The sequence below is a fragment of the Perca fluviatilis genome, chromosome 17 (genome assembly GCF_010015445.1).
Source record: "Perca fluviatilis chromosome 17, GENO_Pfluv_1.0, whole genome shotgun sequence".
Lineage (NCBI taxonomy): Eukaryota > Metazoa > Chordata > Actinopteri > Perciformes > Percidae > Perca > Perca fluviatilis.
In genome coordinates, this window is record NC_053128.1 from 35,484,297 (window position 1) to 35,509,223 (window position 24,927).

The window sequence follows — 24,927 nt, forward strand, 5'->3', positions numbered from 1 at the left end:
GCCACTTTGCAATCTGTTAAAAAAAGAAGAGAAATTAATTTGGCAAGACAGGTCTATTTATCCCTGCATTAGTGGCTGCAATGAGCCTGGGGGTTGCAGGCTTGATACTGCCACTCTCAAGTCATGCTGAGATCTGTACTTTGTTTTCAGTGAAGTAACAGCTGAAAAGCACATCTCACAGAGATATGATGTGGCATAATAATATAATCCAATTATATAAGATATATTACACTGCATAATGAGCACTTTAATTTTGGTACTATAGGTAAAGTACTGTATATTTTGATAATACTTTTGTACTATTACTTGTAACTGACAAGTAATTTGTACCTCTACAACACTGTTTTTTTCTACTTTTACGGCAATACACGATCTGAATAAGTCTTCCACCTCTGTCTGTAAATCACCACCAACAGTAGTGCATGAATAGCTGCAGCTGTGTTTAATACTGAAAACACAGCTCAGTTCAGCGTTTCCTTGCAGCTCTGCTACAGTAGCAGCTAACCTTTACCTTTACCTGTAGTCACATGGTCTCTAAACAGTCCGCTCACAGTGAAGTCCTGCACGGATCAACAGAGTCCGGCGGCTGCTCGCTCCGTTGGTTATAAGACGCACCGAGCAGATGAATGGAGCTGCTCGGTGTTTGGCTAGCTAATAAGCCGTTAGCCTGTTAGCTTGTCACGAAGGTGCCGAGTGGCCAGCCAGGCTCGACACACCCGACACATCTGCGCATCCTCTGCTCAGTTTAACCGCTAACCCCCAGTACCGATCAGAGAGGCGTGTTTCCTTTGGGTCTCGGTCCTCCGGTGCGTCCAGAGACGGGCACCGGTCAGTTTTCAATTAGCCTACATTAGTAACAGTTCATTTTATGAACTTAATCCTAGGAAAGGCAAACAATATAACACCTTTGTAACGAAATCCAAGACTTTGTATACCAAATTAAAAACTTTCAAGGCCTTAATTTGAGATTATCTTAATTTAAGACTTTTTCAATGCTTTTAAGACCCCGCGGGTACCCTGACACACACATGCGCGCGCGCGCAGTCACTCTCTAGTCTAGTGCGCGGTCTTGCTCTAGATTCCGGGAGATTGGATCTCATTTGCCGGTGTCAAGGAGCCGCTATCAATATGCGGGAGACTCCCGGAACTTCAGGGACAGTTGGGACGTCTGGATATAAAGTCATAAAAAGGAAAATTTCCTCCCGTTTGGTGCGCCCCACCTGTCACGTCTCTATTCCCCACAAGTGGGGTGCGCCCCACACTTTGAGAACCGCTGCCCTAAAGCCAACAGGAAGTTTGCCATTTTGATTTCAATGTTCGAAATTAGTGCGATTTTGGCCATTTCCACATGTCGTACTTTAACGAACTCCTCCTAGAGATTTCATCCGATCAACTTCAAACTCGGTCTGTGCCATCTTAAGACGTTAAAGATGAAAAGTTGTTAAAAGAAAAACTTTTTGTGATAGGGCGTGGCCGTGGCAGGGCGGCCATTTTGTGCGTTTTGCCGCCGAAACAGGAAGTGGGTGTAACTTGAGTGTACGTTGTCCGATTACCTCGAAACGTTTCAGGATTCATAAGAGTCCAACCCTGAGGACAAATAAAGGCCGATATTTACTTAAAGTCATAGCGCCCCCTAGTGGCAACAGGAAGTAGGCCTAAAAGTCAAGGTGCTATACTTTAACAAACTCCTCCTAGAGATTTCATCCGATGGACTTCAAACTTGGTCTGGACCATCCCAACACCTTAACAATGAAAAGTTATTAAAAGAAAAACTTTTCGTCAGACGGTGTGGGCGTGGCGGCCATTTTGAGTATTTTGCGATGAACAAAGAAGTTGTTGTAACTTGAGTGTACGTTGTCGATTCGTCTCGAAATTTCTCACGATGGACAAGGGTCCAGGCCTGAGGACACCTACAGGCCAAAATTGACTTTGGTCATAGCGCCCGCTACGCCACAGGAAATGCGCCTTATATGACAAACATCATCCGATTTACATGAAACTTAGAATGTGTGGTCTACATGTGATACTGAGCCGGCCCCTTATAATATGACCACGCCCACTTACTCAGGCCACGCCCCCTTTCATAACATTTGAACCGTTTAGTGAGGGGCTTGTGTGAGGTGTCATTGATCTTAGCAGACCCGCCCCCTATGTTCAAGCCACGCCCCCTTTCATACATTTTAATTTTATTGCAAGACTAAGGTATACCCCTATGTGAGGTATCAATGAACTCAGCAGAGACTTCATTCTTCATTGGTGATGGTTTGACCAGTCCCCTAAGCTTTAGCCACGCCCCCTTTCATAACTGGTGACCTGTTTAAGGTAGAGTCTTATGTGAGGTATCATTGAACTCAGCTGAGACTTTTTTTTCTATTGGTGATGGTTTGACCCGCCCCCTATGGTTAAGCCACGCCCCCTTTCACAGCTAATGAACCGTATGACGTAGAGTCTTGTGTGAGGTATCGTTGAACTCGGCGGGGAGTTCCCTTTTCATTGTTAACGATTTGTGGCGTCTGAGTGCACGGTCGCAAGGAGCGGCGTCCGCCGGTAACCCTGACGTGCGCAGAGGCGCCAGGGCCCGTCCATCGCTGCTCGCAGCTTTAATTTTCTTTTGTTTTTTATTGGTACAAAGAATAAGTATTACTACAGCAAGTTGCCGTGTATCCATTTTGTTTACATGCGCTCCCCCGTGAGATCGCGTCACGTGAGGTGCTAAATCTGGCAAGATAATCTTAAGAAGATCTTGTAGTGTGTGATGCCCCACTATTTTAAAAATCTTGTAGTGTGAGGATGTTTAAGATTTGAGGGAAGAAAATCTATAAAGATTCTCCTCAAGTGTGTGCTGCAACCAGATTTCAAAATCAGTTAGGATTCTAAAACTCCTGTAGTGTGAGCCAGGCTTATGAGGTCGGGCGACGCAGACTCTGGGCGGCTGGACATCAGCGGGGGTTCCTGGTGGTTGCACGTCAGTGGAGGTTCTGGAACAGTGGACAGCTCAGGCTCAGGTAAACAGGTCAGCTCAGGCTATGGCTCACTGGACAGCACGGGCTCAGGACCGCTGGACAGTGAGGACTCTGGGCTGAAGGGAGGTTGTGCATGGTGTCGGTACCCATCTTGACCATGCCCTCTCCTGCGTCCTCCGCGGTTCCCAGTAAAAATAGCCAGGCGAGTACCCTAAAAGGACTGCCTGTTGAAGGGGGTGCCTGCTACACAGATCTCAGTTGAGCAAACAGAAAAGTTCAGAGGAGCTGCAGGAAGTCAAACTGGACTGGTGATTTCCAGCTTGAAAGCTACAGGCTTTGGCCTCCTTAGTCCGTCTAGCACACAAAGCAAAATACTTGAATAAGGTCATAGAGGTCTCTGGCTCTCCTCCAGGTTGAAACTCGTCTTGACTTGGAGAAGCAGACAAAGGGGCTGGCCGGGTCCACTGAGGCTCTGGTTGCCTGCACGTCAGGTTCTGAAGGGCTGTACGTCACCTGAAGACACTCTGGAGGACAAACAGGCTTGGAAACAGGTAGGCTGGTTGCCTGCTGCACATGAGGCTCGGAAAGCCCACCAGGCTTGGAGACAGGGAAGCCAAACTCTCGCTCAGTAGCCTGCCAGCGCACCTCCATAAGGTGCCTAGCATAGGCGGGATCCTCCTCATGCAGGGAGCAATACAATTTAATCATAAGCTCACCATCAGAGTCCATAGGGTGAAGGAGAGGCTCGAACACTGCTGGGCCCATTAGTGGTGGGAGCATTCTGTCACGATCCTCAGGTGGATAAAGAGGTGAGGCTTGGACCCAAACGCAGCTCAGAATTCATTAACAACGAAAAACTTACAACAAAGAGTGTCCAGGCGACTGGCAGAGCAAAAAACTTACAAGATATAGTTCCAGACAAAACCATTAAGCAGCAACACATGCTACACACAGACCTACTAAACAGAGGTAATTCTCCCACAAGACACAAAGGAAAACACAGAGACTAAATACACAGGATAACGAGGACTAACAAGACAAAGGTGACACAAGGCTGGGAAACAGGTGAAACACATTAGGGCAATCACAAGGGAGGGAAAACACTGGAAGTAAAATAGACAAGACAAGACAGAAAACCAGAGACTTCAAAATAAAACAGGAAACAGAACATCCAGAAACATACAACCATAACACTAATGCCTGCAGCGCGTCATAGAAGCATCAGATGAGGCGTCAATTATCACTTTCACTTTTGGGCCTTTAGTGACACCCTCTCCCAGGTATGCCACCCAGCTGGCATACCTGGGTGAACCTTGTGACAAACACAGAACTAGTTCCTAGATTGAGCATCTACCTGTTACAGTATGTCCACATCAATAATCATACCTGTGCTGCTGTCATACCCTGAACTGAATGTACCCTTCGAAGGCAGTCGGACTGGTATGATGGCACAGAGCCAGTCAGCTGTGGGACTTCCCATGTCTCCACTAAACCTTACTGCCAATCAGATTTGGCTCATTGAAATGTGATTTCAGAGAAACGACTCAGAGGACTTTAAGCTAAGAGACAGACTTAGCGTGCTCAGTTGCTGCTTCACCTGCACCGCCTCACACAGCTTATAGACACACAGGTAAGAACAAAAACACACACAAACACACACAATTCAATTACATTTTATTTATAGTGTCAAATCATAACAAGTTATCTCAGGACAGTGTGTAGAAGGTCCCTGAGGTGTTGTAGTCTGTAGACGATCACAATACTGTCTCTCTCTCTCTCTCTCTCTCTCTCTCCCTCTTTCTCTCTCTGCACACACACACACCCGGTCTGGTTCTGGTGGTTGATGAACCAGATAGGTGCTGTTTAGCTCTCATAAAAGTCCAGGTGGATAGCACACTGCCATGAGTCCATGACGCTAATGTCTGATTACTCCACATTTTTATTGTGATATTTTGTGATGACATTCTGAATCTGCAGCGTTCTTTGTCAGGTAAATATAGTAGTACAACATCTTCCTCTGATGTAGACGCAGTGGTGGAATGTAAGGAAGTACAAATACTTCGTTACTCTACTTAAGTAAATTTTTCACGTATCTATACTTTACTTAAGTACAATCAATAGTGCATACTTTTGACTTTTACTTCGTTACATTTTGCAGCAATTATCTATACTTTCTACTCCACTACATTTCTGCAACGTTCCGTTACATTTTCTGATCAGTTTTCCCCCGCAGCCAAAACGTCTTCCTGACCGTCACACATTTGCAGTCCGCAGGGAAGCCTTCAGCAGCGGCCGTCCAGCTCCTGGTGCCGCTCGCAATATTAAGAATCCCACTATGGCCACGCCATGACCCGCCCTTCAATAGCGTTTATTGGCCAGGCGGGTACCGCTCCCGGTACTACCGCTGCTCTGGTTACTGCTGCTGCTCCTGGTACTCTGATCGGTTATATGTGAAGCATCCGTTCACATAATATACCACCCGTATATTTATATTAAAACACTCCCGGTCCTCCTCCGGTGTGAAGCCAGGTACTTGTTGTCCAAGCCTGTGTTCTCGCTAGATAAATGTGTGCAGCATTCACTGTCCCGTGGGAAATAATACAAAGTCGAGCTTCATGCAGATCACCCTGATAGATAACCAAAATTGTAAGTCAGAATGTAAACTGAGCCACAGATGGTAAGCACAATTACATTAACCTAAAACTAACTTAATTAAAATGCCACAGCTCATACTAGTTGTTTTTTATTATTATTATTATTAGAATATAGACATTAAGAGAATAAATCGTTATGCAAGTACTTTTACTTTTAATACTTAAAGTACATTTAAAATAACGTACTTTTTATTTTTACTTAAGTAGGGTTGTCATTGTTGTACTTCTACTTTTACTAAAGTAAATATATCTCTGGTTATTTGTACTTTTAATTAAGTACTGACATTCAGTACTTCCTCCACCACTGTGTGGACGTAGCCTACACTATAATTCAGTAGTAGGGTATACAGTGGAGTTGCATATTAAGTGGTATGGGGTCCTTCTGTAAGTCATTTTGGGTTACAATGTGGTTTTGATGAATTCTACAAGCAGCAATACGACAGGCCAAGTAATCGCCCGTTTCACACAGGCATTGCACTAGTGATTAAAATTCTAGGATTTTGCATTTCAGAACAGTTTTCAAGTACATATTAACAATGGAACGCAATCCTTACCAGTGTATCTTGATTGTGAATCAAATGAATGCAAAGAGAGTTACTTTATGAACCTGACTTCAAGATTTGTATATGTTTATTATTTATTTACTGTAAACAAAAGAAAACTGTGTGAATATGTCATTATTGCGCAATTCCTCCAAGTACCTAACCGAAACACTAGAAATCTCTATCCTTACCAGAGTCAACATAGTGTTTAGTAGCTCCTAAATAATGTTGATTACTCAGACGTCCAGTGATCACCGGTTAATGAGACAGCGTTTGCACCTTGCAGCAGTTCCAGTTGGGCTGCTTTCTCCGTGTCGTACAGGCTGTGTATACGTGAAACTAGGATTATATATGAACCGTGTTACATATTTAAGACTTTACTGAGACTGTAAGATAAATACTACCTTTCCTCTCTCTGGATGAACCAGGATCTCAGTCCAGGAGTCCAAAGTTAAATATTAAACATATAGAATATCAGATCAGTGTTATTGTTGATGTTGGCTGAGGTTAGTTTCCTCTGCTGCTCTAACTCAGAGTTTTCTTTTAATCTGAAAGGAATAGAGAGTTTTTAAATGTCAGAAATCTAAGGGGAGTCTAGTTCTCCTCCCAGCTGCTGCAGAGTGGAGCTGGGAGGAAACACCTGGGGTTGTGTGTGTGTGTGTGTGTGTGTGTGTGTGTGTGTGTGTGTGTGTGTGTGTGTGTGTGTGTGTGTTTTTTATTCTGATGATGTGTGTCTCTTCCTGTCTCCACAGTTTGATTTAAAGTCAGCTTCTTCATCACTCTGAAGAGGAGATCTCAACACTTCAGGAGGACCAGGAGGCCTGGAGATGGCTTCAAAACCAATAAGAGGGGGCAGGGAAGAACCTCCTGATCTGTCTGAATTAATAAACAAACTCAAAGAACTTGCCGCTTCATTCCTCAGAGAGTTTGACAGCAGTGAATACAGGATGACACAGATTGTTAGAGAGTTAAGGAAGATCACTGCTGAAGACAGAATGTTGCAGGAGAGAACAGATAGAGAAAGAATAGCAGGATATGTTACTGCAGCACTAGGACTGGGACTCCTGGTCCTTGCAGCTCCGCTCAAGGGGGAGGCGAGTTTAGCAGCAGCAACAGCAGGAGCAGTAGCAACAGCAGGAGGAGGAGGTGTTATTCTTAATGTAAATGAAACAAAAACAATGAAAGAGATCGAAAGAGCAAAGAAAATAGAAGAACTGGGGAAAGAGTTCATGGAGATTGTTGAACCACTGAAGAAGGACCTGGAAGAAATAAAGAGGACGTGTGAGAAGTTGGAGGAAAGATCAGCTGAACTTCAGGCTGAAAAGACTCTGACAGACATGGAGGACTTTCAGAGGATTCTGAGACGAGTTTCTGAAGATAAAAGAGGAAAAGAAATCCCAGTAATGGATTATCTGTGTAGCAGGATGGTTGATGACTGTGAAAAGATGAAGAAAGAACTCAAAGACCTCACTGAAAAGTAAAGGAAGCGACACACATTAGTAACATAACTTGACTTTACCATGGATTGATATTATTATTCATATAATGTGGGTATTGCAACTCCTTTTAATTTTGGTTCTTTTAATAATTTGGAAATTTTATCTTTTAAAATGATATGTGATAATGATATGTGACAATCAAAACAAACAATTGCTGTGTAATCATTTATCCCCCCCCACACACACTTATTCTAACACCGGTTTTCTCAATACATTTTCTAATTAACTATTCTTCCTTGTTCTTAAGTTTGATAGGGTCATTATTAATTATTAATTATATACAATTATTCCAATCGATTCACTATTGACTTTTTAAATATATGTACAGTAAGTCTTTTAACCTTGTGCAGTATGTCTCTGGCCCATCACATGAGCATGGACACACCCTTGACCTTTACCTAAAGGACTCTTTACAGTCGCGGTTCCCGACCTGTCGCATGGGTTACTTACTGGGTTAAGAGGAGGTCTTTTATGGTGAATGAAAGGCTTGATCCCACCAAGTAGCTCATCCAATCGTTGTGCAGACACTCTAAAGTATTCAAAGTGCTTCTCTTCTTTTATTGGTTTCACGAATATATTGAACTCACCATATTTATGTCTGCAGTTGTCTAGCATGCTCAAAAGCAGCTGTTCTTCCTCATCCATTGACTCCAATCTCATCTCAGCCACTGTTGACGTTGACGTCAATGCTGTTTCAAGTTCTGCCCTTGTTTACCTTTTTTACTTCTTCTTCTAGTCCATAGAAAGAGCAAAGTTGGTAGCGTTTCCTTATTAGCGCCCCCTCTGTTCAGGAGAAAACTGCAACTAGTGTTGCGACCTTCACGCAGGAGTATAAACAGTTACGGTGCTCCCATGATGTCACACTGGTGCAAGACAGGTCGGGAATGGCGAGTATACCGAAATGTGATGATGAGAACCGAGTCTGTCTTTTTTTCAGAGGAGTCTGACACGAGTTTCTGAACTGGAGGAAGGATTGAAGTAGTTTTGTCTGCAGCTGTAAAAGTGATGAGTTTCATAGATGATCTGTTATTGCTCAATGGGAAAGTCTTCAGAGTCAGTGCGACCCCTGAAGAGGATGAAGAGTTCAGAAAGTCCATCATCCAGTCAGCTGATGTCTGTCAGGAGGTCGTTGATGACTTTGATCAGATGAAGAAAGAACTCAAAGACTTCACTGTAATGCAAAGATAGAGGCAGCAGGGAGAACAGAAAGACTGGTTCACACTGAAACTGCTGACTAACTGTGTTTCATCATTTATTTTACCAACTGGACTTTATGTAACTGAATCAGATGAACAATAATATTTTATGATATTTGATATGTTGGACTGTTGAATTCTGGTTTGATATTAAATCTCACTCACTGTTGGACTCTTGGACTGAGACTGAATTATTGTATTGAGGCTGTAAATAAATTCATATTTATTAGGGCTGTCAAAATAACACGTTCATTTTGATTAATTCATCTGAGAAAAAATAACGCTTTCAAAAGAATAACATAGATTAATCCATTCCATATTGACCTTTCACCTGGAGCCGGTCTAGCCACCATTCGACAGTAAAATGAAGGAGGGAGACGAGAATGTGCTGCCTGGATCATTGTTTGGAACATTTACTTGGAAACATCTTCTTAATCTGGTGCCACTGACAGGGGCGGATTAAGGTGGTCAGGGGCCCTTGGGCTGCTCTTTATGTGATTAATCATTTGCACTTTACTGGAAAAATGTATTTAGACACACACACACACACACACACACACCAATTACCACCACACCACATAGGTAAAATAAAAAAATCATATCATCATAAAACTAACATTAACAGAGATGTACAGTAAGTCGAAAGAATACCAGATATTATCTTCTGCTACCACAGCACCAAAACAATTACAATGAAAATGTAACTAACCAGCAAAGCAGCAGAATTCCCTGGATTCACAGTTCAACAGCAAGCTGGTAATCACTTTTAGCTTTCTAAACCAACAGGTAGGCTGCAGCATCTGCATCAGTGCAGAACACCTGGTTTTACTGAGGCAAAATCACAACTTCACTACCAGTGGTGGAAGAAGTATTCAGATCTTTTACTTAAGTAAAAGTACTAATACCATACTGTCCTGCATTGAAAATGTTACTTAAGTAAAAGTATGCAAGTATCATTTTTTTAAACAAATCAAACAAATGTATTGTCAATCAACTAGTGTTTAATGATCTCATCATCTCAGCTGACTTGCAGCCGTTATATTGTCGGCTAGTTTACTTTAGAATCAAACATCAGATTTATAAACTACATGTGTTCTGTGTGCAGTAATCTTAATGTGTAAAGTAACTAGTAACTAAAGTAACTAGTAACTAAAGCTGTAACAGATGACTGTAGTGGAGTAAAAAGTACAAGATTTATCTCTGAAATGTAGCAGAGTAGAAGTAGAAATTGACATGGAAAGACTCAAGAAAAGTACAAGTACCTCAACATTAAGACTCAAGTACGGTACTAGAGTACATGTACTTAGTTACATTCCACCACTGATCATTACTGAGACACAAACCACTGTGCAATACACTGAACTGTGAATAAAATAAAAATAATAAAAACAGCAGCAGCACATAACACTGTTATTAACAACAATAATGAAACAGCAGCACAACATGTAGGCTACATATTGTTGCATAATCATCACGCCTTTAGAATTTTTATAGGTACAGCTATAGGTAGCAGCAGGGACAGACTGGGACCAAAAATTGGCCCTGGCATTTTGGCCCAGACCACACCACAGAAGATCACAAATACCCCCCGTCCTTGCTCTCCCCTGAATGTGTATAGCAACTCCTACTCCTTAAAACTACTAATGCCAAGTAATGAGTAAGCAATAATCAGTGAGAGTTGACACATTAAATACAAAAAAGTGCCATTTATTAATGTAATAAAACGGTATACTCCTCATGAATCATAAAACAAGCTATATATATATATATATATATATATATATATATATATATATATATATATCATTTCATGACTGAAGAGGCCCTGTGCTTTAATTTGAAGAGGTCTATCATGAGTTTTTGTCTGCCAATGCAGATAGAAAAGCTACAATTCTCATTAAGAAAGTTTGCATGATGTGCAGCGTTTATCTAGGCTACTTTAAGGACACAAATGCACAAGCTTAAGGTTTGATGAACCTTAAGGTGGTGTTTTGCTTATTATTAAGATGTAGGCTACTTTGTTGAATGAAAGGCAGGCTAATATAGCCTATTAATCATAAAACGGTGAGAAAATGATCAGTCAAGACTAAGATACCCATGCACTTAGCCAAACTAATGCAATGATACAGTATAGCATACCTATTTCTTGTACTGTAGTGTTATCATCAACAGTTTGTCCACCACTCAGTTTTATCAAGGGGTTAAGTGTTTTAAGGGGAGTTGTGTTTACCGCAGGTTGTAGCCTCACTCCCTCATCTCTGTCCCTCTCCTCCTGAGTCTCCTCCTCATTGTGCATGTCACTGTAGCCGACACCAGCACCACTATCATCGGCCACGGGAGCTGATGAAGGTCCTGCTACTGCCCGAAACATGTCTGTCCATTTGGCACATTTGGAAGCGCTTCTGTTTCTCACGCAGCTTCTCAGCACCTCCTTTGCGTTTCTTCTCCATGATCTCTATCCCTGTTCTAGCCCGGCAGATGCACACCCGAAACTGCATGCAGGCAGAAATCCCAAAGAGGGTGCTGTTTAAAGATATGCTGTCCTCTTCATTGTCTTGGTATCATCACCTAGCGCCACTTCACAGCTAGCTGCTGCTGTAGCGGCATGTTCATCACTTTGGACTGTTGTTCTTCATGTCTGTATCCCCAACAGTAGTCGTAAAGAAAGTCATCTTTGGCAGCGTTGCCAAATACTTATCGGCATCTTTTTTCTTTTATTTGAGCCGCTCGGGTAACTTTGTTTAATTTTCGCGTTTAGACTCGTCTTGCTTCGTCTCTGTTTGAGTTCTCCGGTCACTGTGTGTTTATCTTTCGCGCCGCGCACCGTTATGGACTAGTCCATTTCAATGTGAAAGTACGGGGTGTATCGAAAAAAATTGTCTATGTGATATTTTTGACTAAAGTCTTTTTTGGCCAGCCCAGAGTCAATTGAAAAAACAGTGGGCCGCCGATCTAGGCCTAACACTTTTATGGGCCGAAAAAAAAAAAAAAGTTATAATAATAATAAATTGTCTGGCCAATCTGGGGCCCCTGCACACGTGAGGCCCCTAGGCTGCAGCCTACGTAAGCCTGTGCATTAATCCGTGCCTGGCCACTGATATGTCTGCTCTTCTCTCTGATGCTCTGAGACAGACGATACAGGCATCACAAACACCGCTGCACATGACGCTAGTTAACACTATACTCGACAGCAGCTAACGTTAGCCTACCGCTAGCTAGTAGCTGGATTAAAAACGGTTAAAATGCTTAAGGATTCCAACACCGAGACATAACAGTCTGCAGCTACCGTTGTCAGAAAAACAACGCAGGCGGTACGTTCCATGAAGCTGGGAAACTACAGCCTCGTGGTGCATTCATAGTTGTTGTTAAATGTCCTTTTCCTATCTGGTGGTTGTTTTTGTCATTCAACAGCAATTTACTAGTGAAATAAGTTATTGTTATAGTTATTACATTATTATTAAATAATTTAATTCCCCTGTTCAAAAAGGTTTCAAATTGATTTAGGTACAAAATCTAACTGTTATGTTATTAAAGCTGGTTTGAGTGAGCCGATTAGCTGGTGACTATTTACTGTAGTATGTTTTCAGAGCTTTAAGTTAAACTTCTGTGACCACATCATTTGGTGTACTGTATTTGACAATTTTCCTCCTGACACCCTCCTGACTAAAAGATAGGATGAGTCAAACTTGTAAAAATTACAATGTGATCGGATATCAATCTGGGAGACCAGAGAGTGTGGACCAATCACACTCCTCAGCCTCCCTGGTAAAGTCTACTCCAAGGGGCTGGAGAGGAGGTTTAGTTTCAGGATTAAAATCTGTACTTCACTGGAGTGACATGTTCTGTTTTCAGTATCTGACCCAAATACAAACTGATATTTGATATGTTTGACTGTTGGTTTAATTAAATCTCGCTCACTGTTGGACTGAGATACTGAAGTTATTTTATGGAGGCTTTAAATTCATGTTTGTAGGCTTGAAACAGAACAAATATGACCTGTCAAACTCTGAAATTAATGAAAGATTAGCACCTTCATTTACCCTGTAACACCCAGCACACAGACAGATTTAGAGTGCAAAAATATACAGCCATTTATTTACATTTTTTTTCAATTGTTTACACGCAATTTTGAAAACCGGGTTCTTTTTTTCAAAATATAATCACAATTATCCAAACACCACACCTAATTTGCAGAATTCCTAGATTGTTTGCAAAATGACACACTTCAGTCAAAACATATACACATATTTGTGAAAATGCTATTAGTTTTCATTTAACCAACCCAGTCCTCAATGATCAGACACTATTGCAGCCAGTTTCACACTGCTGTGATAAATAAAAAACACATTTGTAAAAACCTAATTTTAGGAAATAGCATGTGCTAGATTTTTGGCCAGACACTGTTATGTAAGGGTTAATTTAGATGACAAAAAATAGTGACAAACCCACAACATTCTTCATGATTAGTTTGAGATATAGGGAGAATGTATACAAATATGCCTATTATGAACTTACCAAGCACTGCACAACAGTGATGCTGCAGACTGAATATTTCAAGTATTTATTTCAATACTTACAGTATTTCTTACCATAATCCGTTACAGTAATCAACCAACAATGAAATCAATGAAACAAATAAAATCTGTAGACAAATAAAAATTACTGCATGAAGTACATACACTTTGACTCTGAAGAAAAACTACTGTAAAAGCAACACCTGAGTGCTGCATTTTTCAGTATTTCTGAATTGCTAAAACACATTTTTTGAATGTTTCTCTCGCTTTCTCAAAACCTTAAACACAAATCACCAAACTTAAGCTACACTGTCAAAACCTTTGACTTGTCTTGCTATATATACCAAACACTGTTTTCAGATAACACACACACATCCAGCTAATGCATAAACACTACACAGCAGTCATTACACACTACAGAGGTAAATGCAAAACACTGCACTCAGAGCAGAGCAGGGGAAAAATTATATTTATTATGAAGTACTTGCATAATCCTGCAAACATATAAATGTAGTCACAAACAAAATATACAGCAGATCGATGTGTATGGAGTTATATTCCTATCTTTAATCAAGAGCGCATTCTTTCAATTTGAGAGCATTTCTCACTGATATTACGTTCAGATTTTGTAATAATTTCCCTCAAAACCTTGCTCTCACACTCAAATAGTCACTGCTCGCGCTTGGATTTTCTCTGCTTGTGCTCAAAGTTTGTGCTTGCGCTTGGATTTGCTCTGCTTGCACTCAAACTTTCTGCTTGGACTCAGATATGTTGTTGTTTGGACAGATTTCCTGCTCTCAGCTTTGAACCTTCTCCTGACACACAGGCTGATTCTGCTCACTTGCAAAGTTTCTGCTCTCGGATTTCTCCGCGCGCTTGGATTTTTTGTGTTATAACCCTATCAAAAGTCAACAACCAATAGAATGCCAGCTGTAGTGTTGACCAATGAAATGATCCCAACCCCGTTGAGGGTGCGTTCACTTTACTTTAGAACGTCTGTTGAGGGCGGCTGCACTGTAACCTGACTGTAACCAAGTTTATATATCCCGGCCGCCGTATAGCTTTATTATAAGTATATGTCAACAATGTGCACAGAATGGTCGACGCTCACCTGCACCACCCGGTCAGGAAACGGAGAAAGCTTTGAAGTGGGACGTATGAAGTTATGTCCACAACTACGAGGGTGAGTAACATAACTTAAGCACCTAGCGCTAGCTAGCATATGGCCTAGCTTGATGTCCAGAAACAAATAGAGGTGGTTTAATGTACCTAAACAATGATCAATGATTACCAAATTTCTCTCTCATATTGCTCCTCATAACCACTGAAAACTGTCAAAAAAATCTAACCCAAAGTCCAATTATTATGGACGTTATGTGACTGATAACTGATTGATATCTGATTGATCATTGTTTAGGTACATTAAGTTACCACGTTAAGCTTTTCACGTTAAGCCGTTAGAATGTCCCGGCTGCTGTTGAGGTAAACTGTAGTCTATAACTTCCTGAGCGACTGATCGTTCCATTTTGCCCCCCTTTACATAATAAATATGGCTATGAAATGGAACATGAAATACATAAATGAGGCAATACATATATAGGCATTAGTCATTATAGTTCAATAGCCTAAATACATATGTTTTACTTATATTTATTTTTCGGGGACTTTTATTTATTCCGCTCTATTTATATGCACGTTATATTCAAAGGAAGTTTAGTTATCTCACAGGCTCAGACTTAAAAGCAGCAGCAAGCCTGCCTGACATCAGTGCATAGCATATCACTGCAAAGTAAATAAAATATGAATAAATCACGAAGCGGTAGATTCCCAGGTCAGCTAAAGCGGATAACGCAGCTCTGCAGACGGACCAGAGTCAGTCAGCACCGGGGAGCGAACCGCGGGGACCAAGCTCACAGGGCTGGTAGCTAGCTGCTAGCTAGCTTCAGCAGCTAATATTAGAATATTAGACCCAGCACCGGAGGTCTGATCCCCATGATTTAAAACGAAAATCAAATAACCATTTGTTTTTAATACCTGTTTATGAAATGAAAATCAAATGAACGAAAAAGTACACGGACCCAGTCTGTTAAGTACAATTTCACCACTAATAAAACAGATCTAGAGATGATATGCTTTATTTGCAACTTAAATGTAATTTTTTAAATTAATACAAAGCAAACTGAGCAGAAAGAACAAGTATTTTGTTGGTTTGTTTCTCTTCTTCCAGGTGTGACTGAAGTACCCGTTGAGCTGCATCACAGCTGCACTATGTGCATGGACCTGTGCCAGTCAGCACATCACTCACCTGTGTGCAGAGGACAGGCAGCAGTAGCACAAACCAAGAAGGTTGGCAAGTCTGATAATAATGCAATTGTAAAAATAATAATAATATAATAGTAAAATCATGTTACATACACTTATATTTCTTGCTTAAATTCACAGGGTGCACAACCAGGCCTGGGAGAGAAAAATACTGATGTCCACAAAACCAAATCAGAGAAGGTAAGGTAAGATAGTAATGATGTTAAAGCAAGCTATGTACACCTAATATATTACGTGTTGATGTCTATGAATCTGTCTTTAATAGGAGCATACTATACAAAGACAACAGTGGAGAGTTCCTGGATCGGTCTGTCCTCAAAGTGCCAGAGATCTACAAGGACTTCCACCCTTTTCTGCACCATCAGCTATAATCAAAGTGATAAAAGAGAACAAATTATTGTTTTCTCTGTTGACATGAATAGGTGCCTGTAATGTCTGTCCATATATTCAATCAATTCAATAAATGTTGATAAGTATCAATGATATTTCTTAAATCATTGTAGTTTTTCAGAGCAATAAGATACAGATTATTAAAACCATGTTCACATTTGCAACAAATTAAAACCCTGATCAAGGCAAATTGTTTTTCATGTTCCATAACATTTATAAAAAAAAAACAGTACAATTAAATTTACCAGAGCTGACACTTGGTAAATAGCTTTAATTTACCTTGTCAAAACAATGAGTAATTCATAACAAATTGCACAATATTTGACACGAAACCTTAAAAGTGTATGGTTCATACTGGTTGAAGCAGTACAATGTGCCTATAGGATTTACTGTAGCAGGAACATTGATATTGGCAAACAGATGACCCAGGTTCAGGTGAGTTTGTGAGCAGGGTTATGAATAAAAATAAGATAGGCCTAGTGTTCACAAGAGGGATGATTCAGGTATGGCAACACAAATTAAGAATAATTCAATTAAATAGGAGGTATGTACAACTAGTAGAAGATAAATTAACTATACAAGAGCAATTAAGGTAAAGTTTTGAGGTGGCAAGCTAAAGTATAGTCAATAGCATGGAGTCAAGTCAACAGTGTACACCAGAATAATATATACTGTGATTAAGTAATGATACTTACTGTTGTCTGTACTAATATAACACAAAAAATAATAGTGTTTGATGCAGTATGGAGAACAACCAAGTCCCATATGAACCCAAGAGACTTTAAGTGCAGCTGTTGATGATGTTCACTACAAACAAAACTTGCAGATGGTTGTAGTCTGTAGCCAGTCATACAGTAGGTAGATCTGGAGCAGATGGTTGTAGTCTGTAGCAAGCCGTACAGCAGGTAGATCAGGAGCAGATGGTTGTAGTCTGTAGCCAGCCATACAGCAGGTAGATCTGGAGCAGATGGTTGTAGTCTGTAGCCAGTCATATAGTAGTAGTATAAAGATGGCGGTTTTGCGTGCATGTGTGACGTCATCTCACACGCACACGCAAACCTGCCATGCCAACTGATGATATGAGCGTGCGTGATGGCGGCCGCGCGCTCGTCGTTACGCGATCCGCCATCTAGTGGCTGAATATGTTAGTGCATCTAATCGTCGAAGCTGCACCGCATCTAAGCGGATGTGATGACGTCGGTCGGCGTCGGCACCGCGCGCCATCTAGTGGCGAATATGGTAGTGCATCTAGCGGATGTGATGACTCGATTATTAAGCGTGTCGCAGCCTCCCTGCAACGAGGGTCTTGTGGCCTTGAGCTGAGGCGGCCTCTCACACCCGCTTCGAATGAGGTCACTCTGTCGTACTACCTGGGGGGGTCTGCACACTTTTTAGCTTTTCTGCTAGCTAGCTAGCTTACTACCACGTTTTTCCACAATCAATACCGGTGAGTTTTTTTTGTGAGAAAAAAAAAAAGAGGATCCTTTTTTCAGCAGTGCACTGTTTAAAACCCCTTGTTTCATGCTAGCTGTCTCTTTTTTAGATGCTTTTTTCTAGCTAGTCTGGTAGCTAGCTAGATAGCTACCACGTTTTTCCTCATCAAAAAAAAACCCTCTGGAGTTTCACTTTTTAATTCTTCTTGGTGAAAGCAACGCAGGTGTTTCGTTTTTTCAGCAATACCTACTAGTGGTAAGTAAATTTAAAAGCACCTCTTGTGTTTAAGGATGTTCAAAGATATTTAATTCATTCAGTCATTCATGAATTAGCTAAAACTTTGACGGGTGTTAATGTTCGTAATCGGAGCGTGGTTGTACCATATGACGATAGTAAAAAACACGTGTTAGCCCAGTGGTTAGCTTGTAAATGTGAGGTCTATTGTTGGGGGTGTTAAATCGTCATAAAGGGGGTGGTTTGTGGTGTTTAAAAACCCCTTGTTTTCAAGGCTGACTGCTCACTTTTTACCTGCAGTTTTTAGCTAAGGTGCTAGCTAAAAATTTTCCCTCGTTTTCTCAGGCTTCCTCAACAAATACCTCTGAAGAAAAGAGGATTCGTTTCTACAGAAATGGCTGCGTTTGGTGAGTAAATTTAAAAAAAAAAGCTTATTGTAAGGTGTTTAATTCATTCAGTCATTTGTGACTTAAAAAGTTTTTTGTTGTATAATGCAGTTTGCGTCATTAGGTGATTTTACAAAGAGCTGGGACAATGTGGCTGTGTTAGTTGATGAAACACTTATACCACAAGGTAAAAACCTATAAATATATTATACACTACAGCATTAATTGATTTAGTACTGTGTTTTCATTAATTTTTTGTTTTTTGTTTTTTTAAAAAGAGCTGTGTAGCCCGATCCTACAGACCCCAACACACCAGAACATAAAACAAAAGGTCCTTCTAATAAGGAATAAGAACGTTGGAAACAGGTATTTATGGGGCTATTTATCTCTTTCAGGCTGTAATATTTATTACTATTTAATTTATCACCGTGTTTCTAGTCCTCTAATATATATATATATTCTGTGTCTAGACAATCCGTTCCTGAACAAAGGATCCGTAAGGGTGATGGCTACTCGATAGCACATAGGGCTGAAATCAACCATGATAAAGGCCGTGTGCTTCTCTAAACTCTCTCTGTAAAGCTGCTACCCTAAAAGAACGTTCACCATCGTAAGCATAAGAAGCAATTTATTGAGGTGAGTTGAAAGAAAAACGGTAAAATGCTGTGTTGTATAAAAAAAATAATCTAATGCATCTAATCTAATGCTTATTACAGCCTGAGCCATACCAGAAAGGCTTCCGCCCAAAAAGGCGCAACCATTCCTTTGTTCGGTTTCATCTTACCCGGCCACTGTATCTTATGATCCTAACACAGTTGCAGAGGTGAGAAACCCTTTTGTATCTAGCAGAATATATTTACATGTGTTATAAAAGCTTTTTAAATAAAATGTATATGTTGTTAAAAAGCCCTTTCCTTTGTTTTAGCAACTAAAGGCTACGGAAGACTTAGTTTCATTGTATTTGACGCCTGAGGAACGATTTCACACAGCCACCCCCATGGAGCAGAAACGGATGTCTACACAAGCCTAAGAAGGGATCTAAGAAGAGATCTATTGAGGTGAATTGAAAAGAAAAACATGAAAATAGAGTGTTGTATTTAAAAAAAGAAAAAAAAAATTTCTAATCTAATGCTTATTACAGCCTGAGCCATACCAGAAAGGCTTCCCCCTACCAAAAGACGCATAACCATTCCTTTGTTCCGGTCTCATCTTACCCGGCCACTGTATCTTATGATCCTAACACAGTTGCAGAGGTGAGAAACCCTTTGTATCTAGCAGAATATATTTACATAGTGTTATAAAAGCTTTTTAAATAAAATGTATATATTGTTAAAAAGGCATTTCTTTTGTTTTAGCAAGTACGGACGACCGAAGACTTAGAGTCCTTGCATTTGTTGTCGTCTAAGTGTGATTTCACACATAGTACACCAAAGCCCTGCCACCCACGAGTGACTCCATTGAGAGGGACAAAAGGACACTTCTTACAAAAGACATCTGATGAGGTGTGTGGGTGTGTGTCTGTGTTGTGTGTGCGTGTGTGTTGTGTGTGTGTGTGTGTGTGTGTGTGTGTGTGTGTGTGCGCGCGTGTCTTTATTTAACCAGAAAAATATGTTGTTATACCTCTAGACAATCCATGCCGTAGAAGCCGGAGAAGGGTCTGAAGACACAGGACTAACAGCGGCAGCTCCTACACCCCCTCAACCAAATCGGCTAGCTACAGCAGAAGGGTCTGAAGAGCGCCGGAATAGCAGAGACACCACTTACAGCCCATCAATCGAGTCAGGCATCTTTGCAGGTGTTCCCTGAATATAATGTAGGTGCATACCTCTTTAACTGTATCTATAGCACAGAGGAAGGATCCGACCATGTCAGCTGTATACCACACACCTCTGTCATAACGGTGTCAGATAAAAAAGTGTAACAGGGGGGAATACATCAGTAACCAATCCTGTAAATGTATTAGAGGTTAACGTTCCATTCCTTGATAAGCAAGCAGTGCCTAATTATAATACTTACAACCAGTTTGAACACTGTGGGGCACTAGGAGGTCCTGAGCAGGTGACATTGCTTCAGGGTTGAAGAGCTTTTTGAGTATTGTGTCAACACTACACCTCAACAACCTACGTCAGATGGCAATTATAAACAAATACAATTAGAATTAGCCGAATTACGAAAAAAAAGCGATGCTCTTATGAATAAATTAGGTGTCTTGCAAACAGCTAACACACAATTGACTGGTTTGGTCACAGACTTGAGCAACAGCTGGCCAGGCCGCCGTAACACTACGCATTTGGTTGATTTGGTCACAGGTTTGGCACCAGCCGCGCCAATCAGGTCAGCTCTCTAATACGCTGATTGTACCTATGATAGTATGCCTTAAAAAGACTATGAATATGCCCCCACGGTAAAAAAACGGCGCTATAGTCTGTGTACAATATAAAAAAATTTAAAAAAAATTAAAAAGAAAATGCCACCGCCACCCAAAAAACAAAAAATCTGAACCCTTAGGTGTGTGTGTCGGTAATAGTAGTGGCGAGGAACTAGAATGGCCATCCGAGGACGATTACACAAGAGCAGTAAGCAATCCTCAGGATTTTTGCGCGTTGTGTGCTATACATGCCAAAATATTCGAAGCCTGGGCCCAATCTATGCCTAGTGCTAGCGTGCAGTGAAAGCACCAGTGAGAAAACACAAGAATTAGATAGTCCGTCCCTGAACAGTTGTCACATAATGGTCCTTCAGATGTGTATTCCAGCAATACACCGTCAATACAGGCGCTACACAATCATCAAATACAGACCCCCAGACATAGATCAGAGTAATAAGAGACCTGCATGTTTTCCGAGGTGTTCAGCCGTCAAAGCGATCCTGTACAGATGAACAGACCGGTCCCCCACCGATCCACAAGCGCTTATAGTACCCCTCCATCACCCACAGAAAATCCTCAGGGTGGTGTGCAGTGTGGTGGTGCGCGGTAGCGTTTCCTAAGTAACATCGAAATAGCATCCAGACAGATACCCTTTTTAATGCTGCTGGAATTTCGTCAAGATGTGGACCAGCGAAATATTGATTTGACTGATATCGGTAGTGTTCCTGAAAGGGTTTATAGCACCTTAACAGATTTAATAGCGAGGGCTTTGGGCAATGCAACACAGGACAGCGTTTTAAATGTTGAGTTAAAGGGGCCAGCGGTAGATGTCCCCTATCAAACAATGTTGAACTCGAAGGCGGTGGCTATAACACAGACACATTTCTGGAGCAAGTTGCACAAGCAATGCAGAGTAACGATAATTCACTGACCGATGACTCTTTAGAATTAATTGTGACAATAGCGCAATATGTCCGGAGGGTGTCGGGAAGGCGTCGAAAACTAGGAAGCATTGGTTACGATCAAATATTGTCAGAAAAAGGTAATGCTTTGTATAACCCCAAGAATAACGCTGGTAACGACAATCTCTGCTTTTCTCTCTGCCTGGCACATTATGTAAATAGCAGATGGTGCGTGATGAGAAGATGAATTATGCTAAGCATCTGCATAGTGATTTGGGTTTTGACTACACACATAAGGTTTCGTTCTCTGATGTTGACAGATTTCAGAAACATTTGAAAATGAAAATTGTGATATTCCATCATGTAGCGGATGTAAAAAACCCACGATCTTCAAAGCGCCGCGACCAACCAGATGTGAAAACAGCATGGTTGTATTTGCATAGCGAACATTATTATCTCATCGTAAATAAAGCGGCTTTTGGGGGCGTGCGTTTTGCGATGGGTGTTACAAGACCTACCAGAACCCTCTGGGGCACCTTTGTAGTTGGCTTTGTAATGTGTGTTACACTGATTGTATACCTGACAAGACCATTAAATGCACAGGCTGTAGGCCGTATGCAAATCGCAACAGTGTTTTGAAAACCATAAAAAACCGGCGTGAAACGGGCTTATACCCTACAATAAAATCAAATATTGCGAGTCACATCGCATAACATATCGTGTGTCGAAAAATCCACACAGCTGTAAAAACCTAAATGCCTACATTGTAGAGGCCTTTAGGGGCTACTACGCACTCTTGCTATATACACCGTCGAGCGCAAAGAAAGTAGTGATAAGTATATCTTTTACGATTTGAAAACGCGTTATCAATGTGAAGCCATGAAGCTAATTTTGTATGCGTTATGGATATGGACGGTCAAAAAACTGCTCTGAAACAACAAACTGTGTCGCATCATTCATTAAGAACTACAGACAGGGAAATACAGAGGCTATACTTTTATAGCACACAATGCATCAGGTTTTGACAGTTATATAGTTTTAGAGTATCTGGTGAGTCAGAAACTTTGTCCAACTATTACTATCTCGCGCGGTTCTAGGGTGCTTCTGATGATCGATTCTACTTTCAATCAGCGTTGGATCGATTTGTTCAGTTTTATCCCTATGGCTCTATCTAAAACACCGGCAGCCATGGGGTTCTCCGATCTTCTCAAAGGCTTCTTCCCACCGAATTTAACAAGCGAGAGAATGAGAATTATATTGGTCCATTATCCTGCACCAGCTCTATATGGTTATGATGCTATGAGTGGCGCCTCTAAAGAAGCGTTCATGGAGGTGAATGCGTTGCGGTCCGCCCACCTTTTGACTTTCGAAAAGAGCTGCTCAGCTATTGTGTTACGATGTAACGGTTTTGATTAAAGCATGCAAAATATACAGAGAGGCCTTCCACGAGTGCACAGGCCTAGACCCGTTTGCATACGCTACATTGGCGTCCTCATGTATGGGTGTATTTAAAGCGTTGTTCCTCCCCAAAGATTCTGTTGCTCTGACATACGAAGGGGCCTACCTTAGGCAAAACAAGACATGTTCTGATGTTTCAATACAGTGGCTTGAGTATGTTTCCGACAGAGAGGGCCTTGACATACAGCACGCTCTGAACAGAGGTGAAAAGTCATTTGGTCAGTTCTTTGTAGATGGCTATTGTGAAGACACACACGTGTTATGAATTTAATGGCTGCTTCTTTCAGCGGCTGTGATAAGTGCTATCGTCAGGTGAAATCAATCCTCTCACCAAAAACAAAAAAAACACAGGGTGAACTGCTATCGGAGTTCCATAACAGAGTGTCTGCTCTAAAAATAAGCATCAGCAGAAAGTTGTGGTGATGTGGGAATGTGATTGGAGACAGGCTGTGGACAATGACCCAGGCGTTAAAGGAGTTCATGTTAACATATGAAAAGCCGAGGCGTCTCAATCCGCGAGAATCCCTCTTTGGAGGCCGCATACATGCATTGAAACTGTACCACAAGGTAGAAAATGATGAAAAGATCAGATACTATGATTTCACAAGTTTGTACCCAACTGTTCAGTCTAAAAGAGATTATCCAATAGGACACCCCCAAATAATACACAAGGATTTTGATGACATAAACAAATACTTTGGCATTGTAGAAATGTACAGTAGCACCTGCCAGAGGCCTGTATCACCCTGTGTTGCCCTACCACTGTAGCGGTAAACTGATGTTCCCCTGTACGGCGGTGTGCGTTAGAGATGAATCAAACAACACCATGCACATACGCGATCAAGAGGTTGTTGTCTGGCGTTTGGGTGACGTTTGAATTACAGAAAGGCCATAGAAAGGGTATAAGATTGTTTCCATTGCTGAAGTTTGGCATTTCCCAGAAAAAACTGATCAGCTTTTTAAGGCTTCTGTTAAAACATTTCTTAAGCGTAAGCAAGAAGCTTCAGGATACCCTGGGCATATCAAAAGCGGAAGACGAAAAACAAAAGTACATAGATGACTATTATGCACGAAGGCATTCGCGTCTTGATCCGACCAAGATATGTTTTAACAAAGCTGTCAGGCATACAAATAAATTGCTTCTGAATAGTCTTTGGGGCGAATTTGCCATCGCGTGCTTAACATGACTACTACTGAGCTCATAACCGAACCATCCCGCTTCACACAGCTCATGTTCAGCGACACTTTTGATGTTCCGCCAGTTCTCATTCATCTCACCAGAAGTAGCGATTGTCAATGGCGATACACACAGGGGTTGCATCCAGGGTAAAAGATGTGAATGTTTTTATAGGGGCCATGACCACAGCCTATGCTCGCATGGAGCTATATGATTTGTTGGATAAACTGCAGGAGCGTATTTTATATGTTGACACTGACAGCATTCTGTTCACAAAGCAGAGGCGGTAGTGGATCCACCTCTAAGGTCCTTACCTTAGCGTTTAACGGATGAACTAAATGGCGCCCAAGTCTGGCCAATGGGGCTCCTACCGAAGATTATATAACTGAGTTTGTTTCAGGGGTCTAAATGCTATACTTATGGGACCGCTCAAAGAGGAAAATACAGGTTAAATGCAGGGGGTGTAACCCTCAATCGCACAAATGCCAAAAGTGGTTTACATGAATGCGTTAATTGGGCTTACATTTCAATCCTTTGTGACCAAGCAGCGCGGCCTCTAACCATCCCTGACCACAACTGCCTTCACAATAACAGCGACAAAAAACGGTTCCATCTCAAAAGCGACACACTCACCAGGAGGAGGTACAGATTAGTTTACAATGGCAACTTGGCGTGCTCCAAAGACATACAACTGTACCTTATGGCTACTAGGGATGTTTCAGGATTTGATGGTGGCTTCAACACCCTTTCAATGCCCCGGTATCAGTGGTCCCTCTAATTTATTGGAAAAACATGCTGTCAAAGGTATTATTGAAAACATGTAGATGCGTTATTTCACAAAATCGATAACATTGTATACATCTATTCATGCTGGCGAAACCAATATAC

The 24,927-nt window shown here is 41.3% G+C and overlaps 2 protein-coding genes across 3 annotated transcripts in view; both read left to right on the top strand.

Moving 5' to 3' along the window:
* The window catches only part of LOC120545274, a 347,924-nt gene that overhangs the window by 224,101 nt on the left and 98,896 nt on the right, over positions 1 to 24,927 (top strand). The window lies entirely within an intron of this gene.
* Positions 4,521 to 8,931, top strand: LOC120545316. Its single transcript, XM_039779565.1, has 2 exons — positions 4,521 to 4,593; positions 6,912 to 8,931. The coding sequence occupies exon 2, from the start codon at positions 6,987 to 6,989 to the stop codon at positions 7,638 to 7,640; it is 654 nt and encodes a 217-aa protein (XP_039635499.1). The 5' UTR covers positions 4,521 to 4,593; positions 6,912 to 6,986; the 3' UTR covers positions 7,641 to 8,931.

What these genes read in the sequence shown, in the direction of transcription:
- LOC120545316 (XM_039779565.1), top strand. Translation starts at nt 6,987, where the DNA reads ATGGCTTCAAAACCAATAAGAGGGGGCAGGGAAGAACCTCCTGATCTG.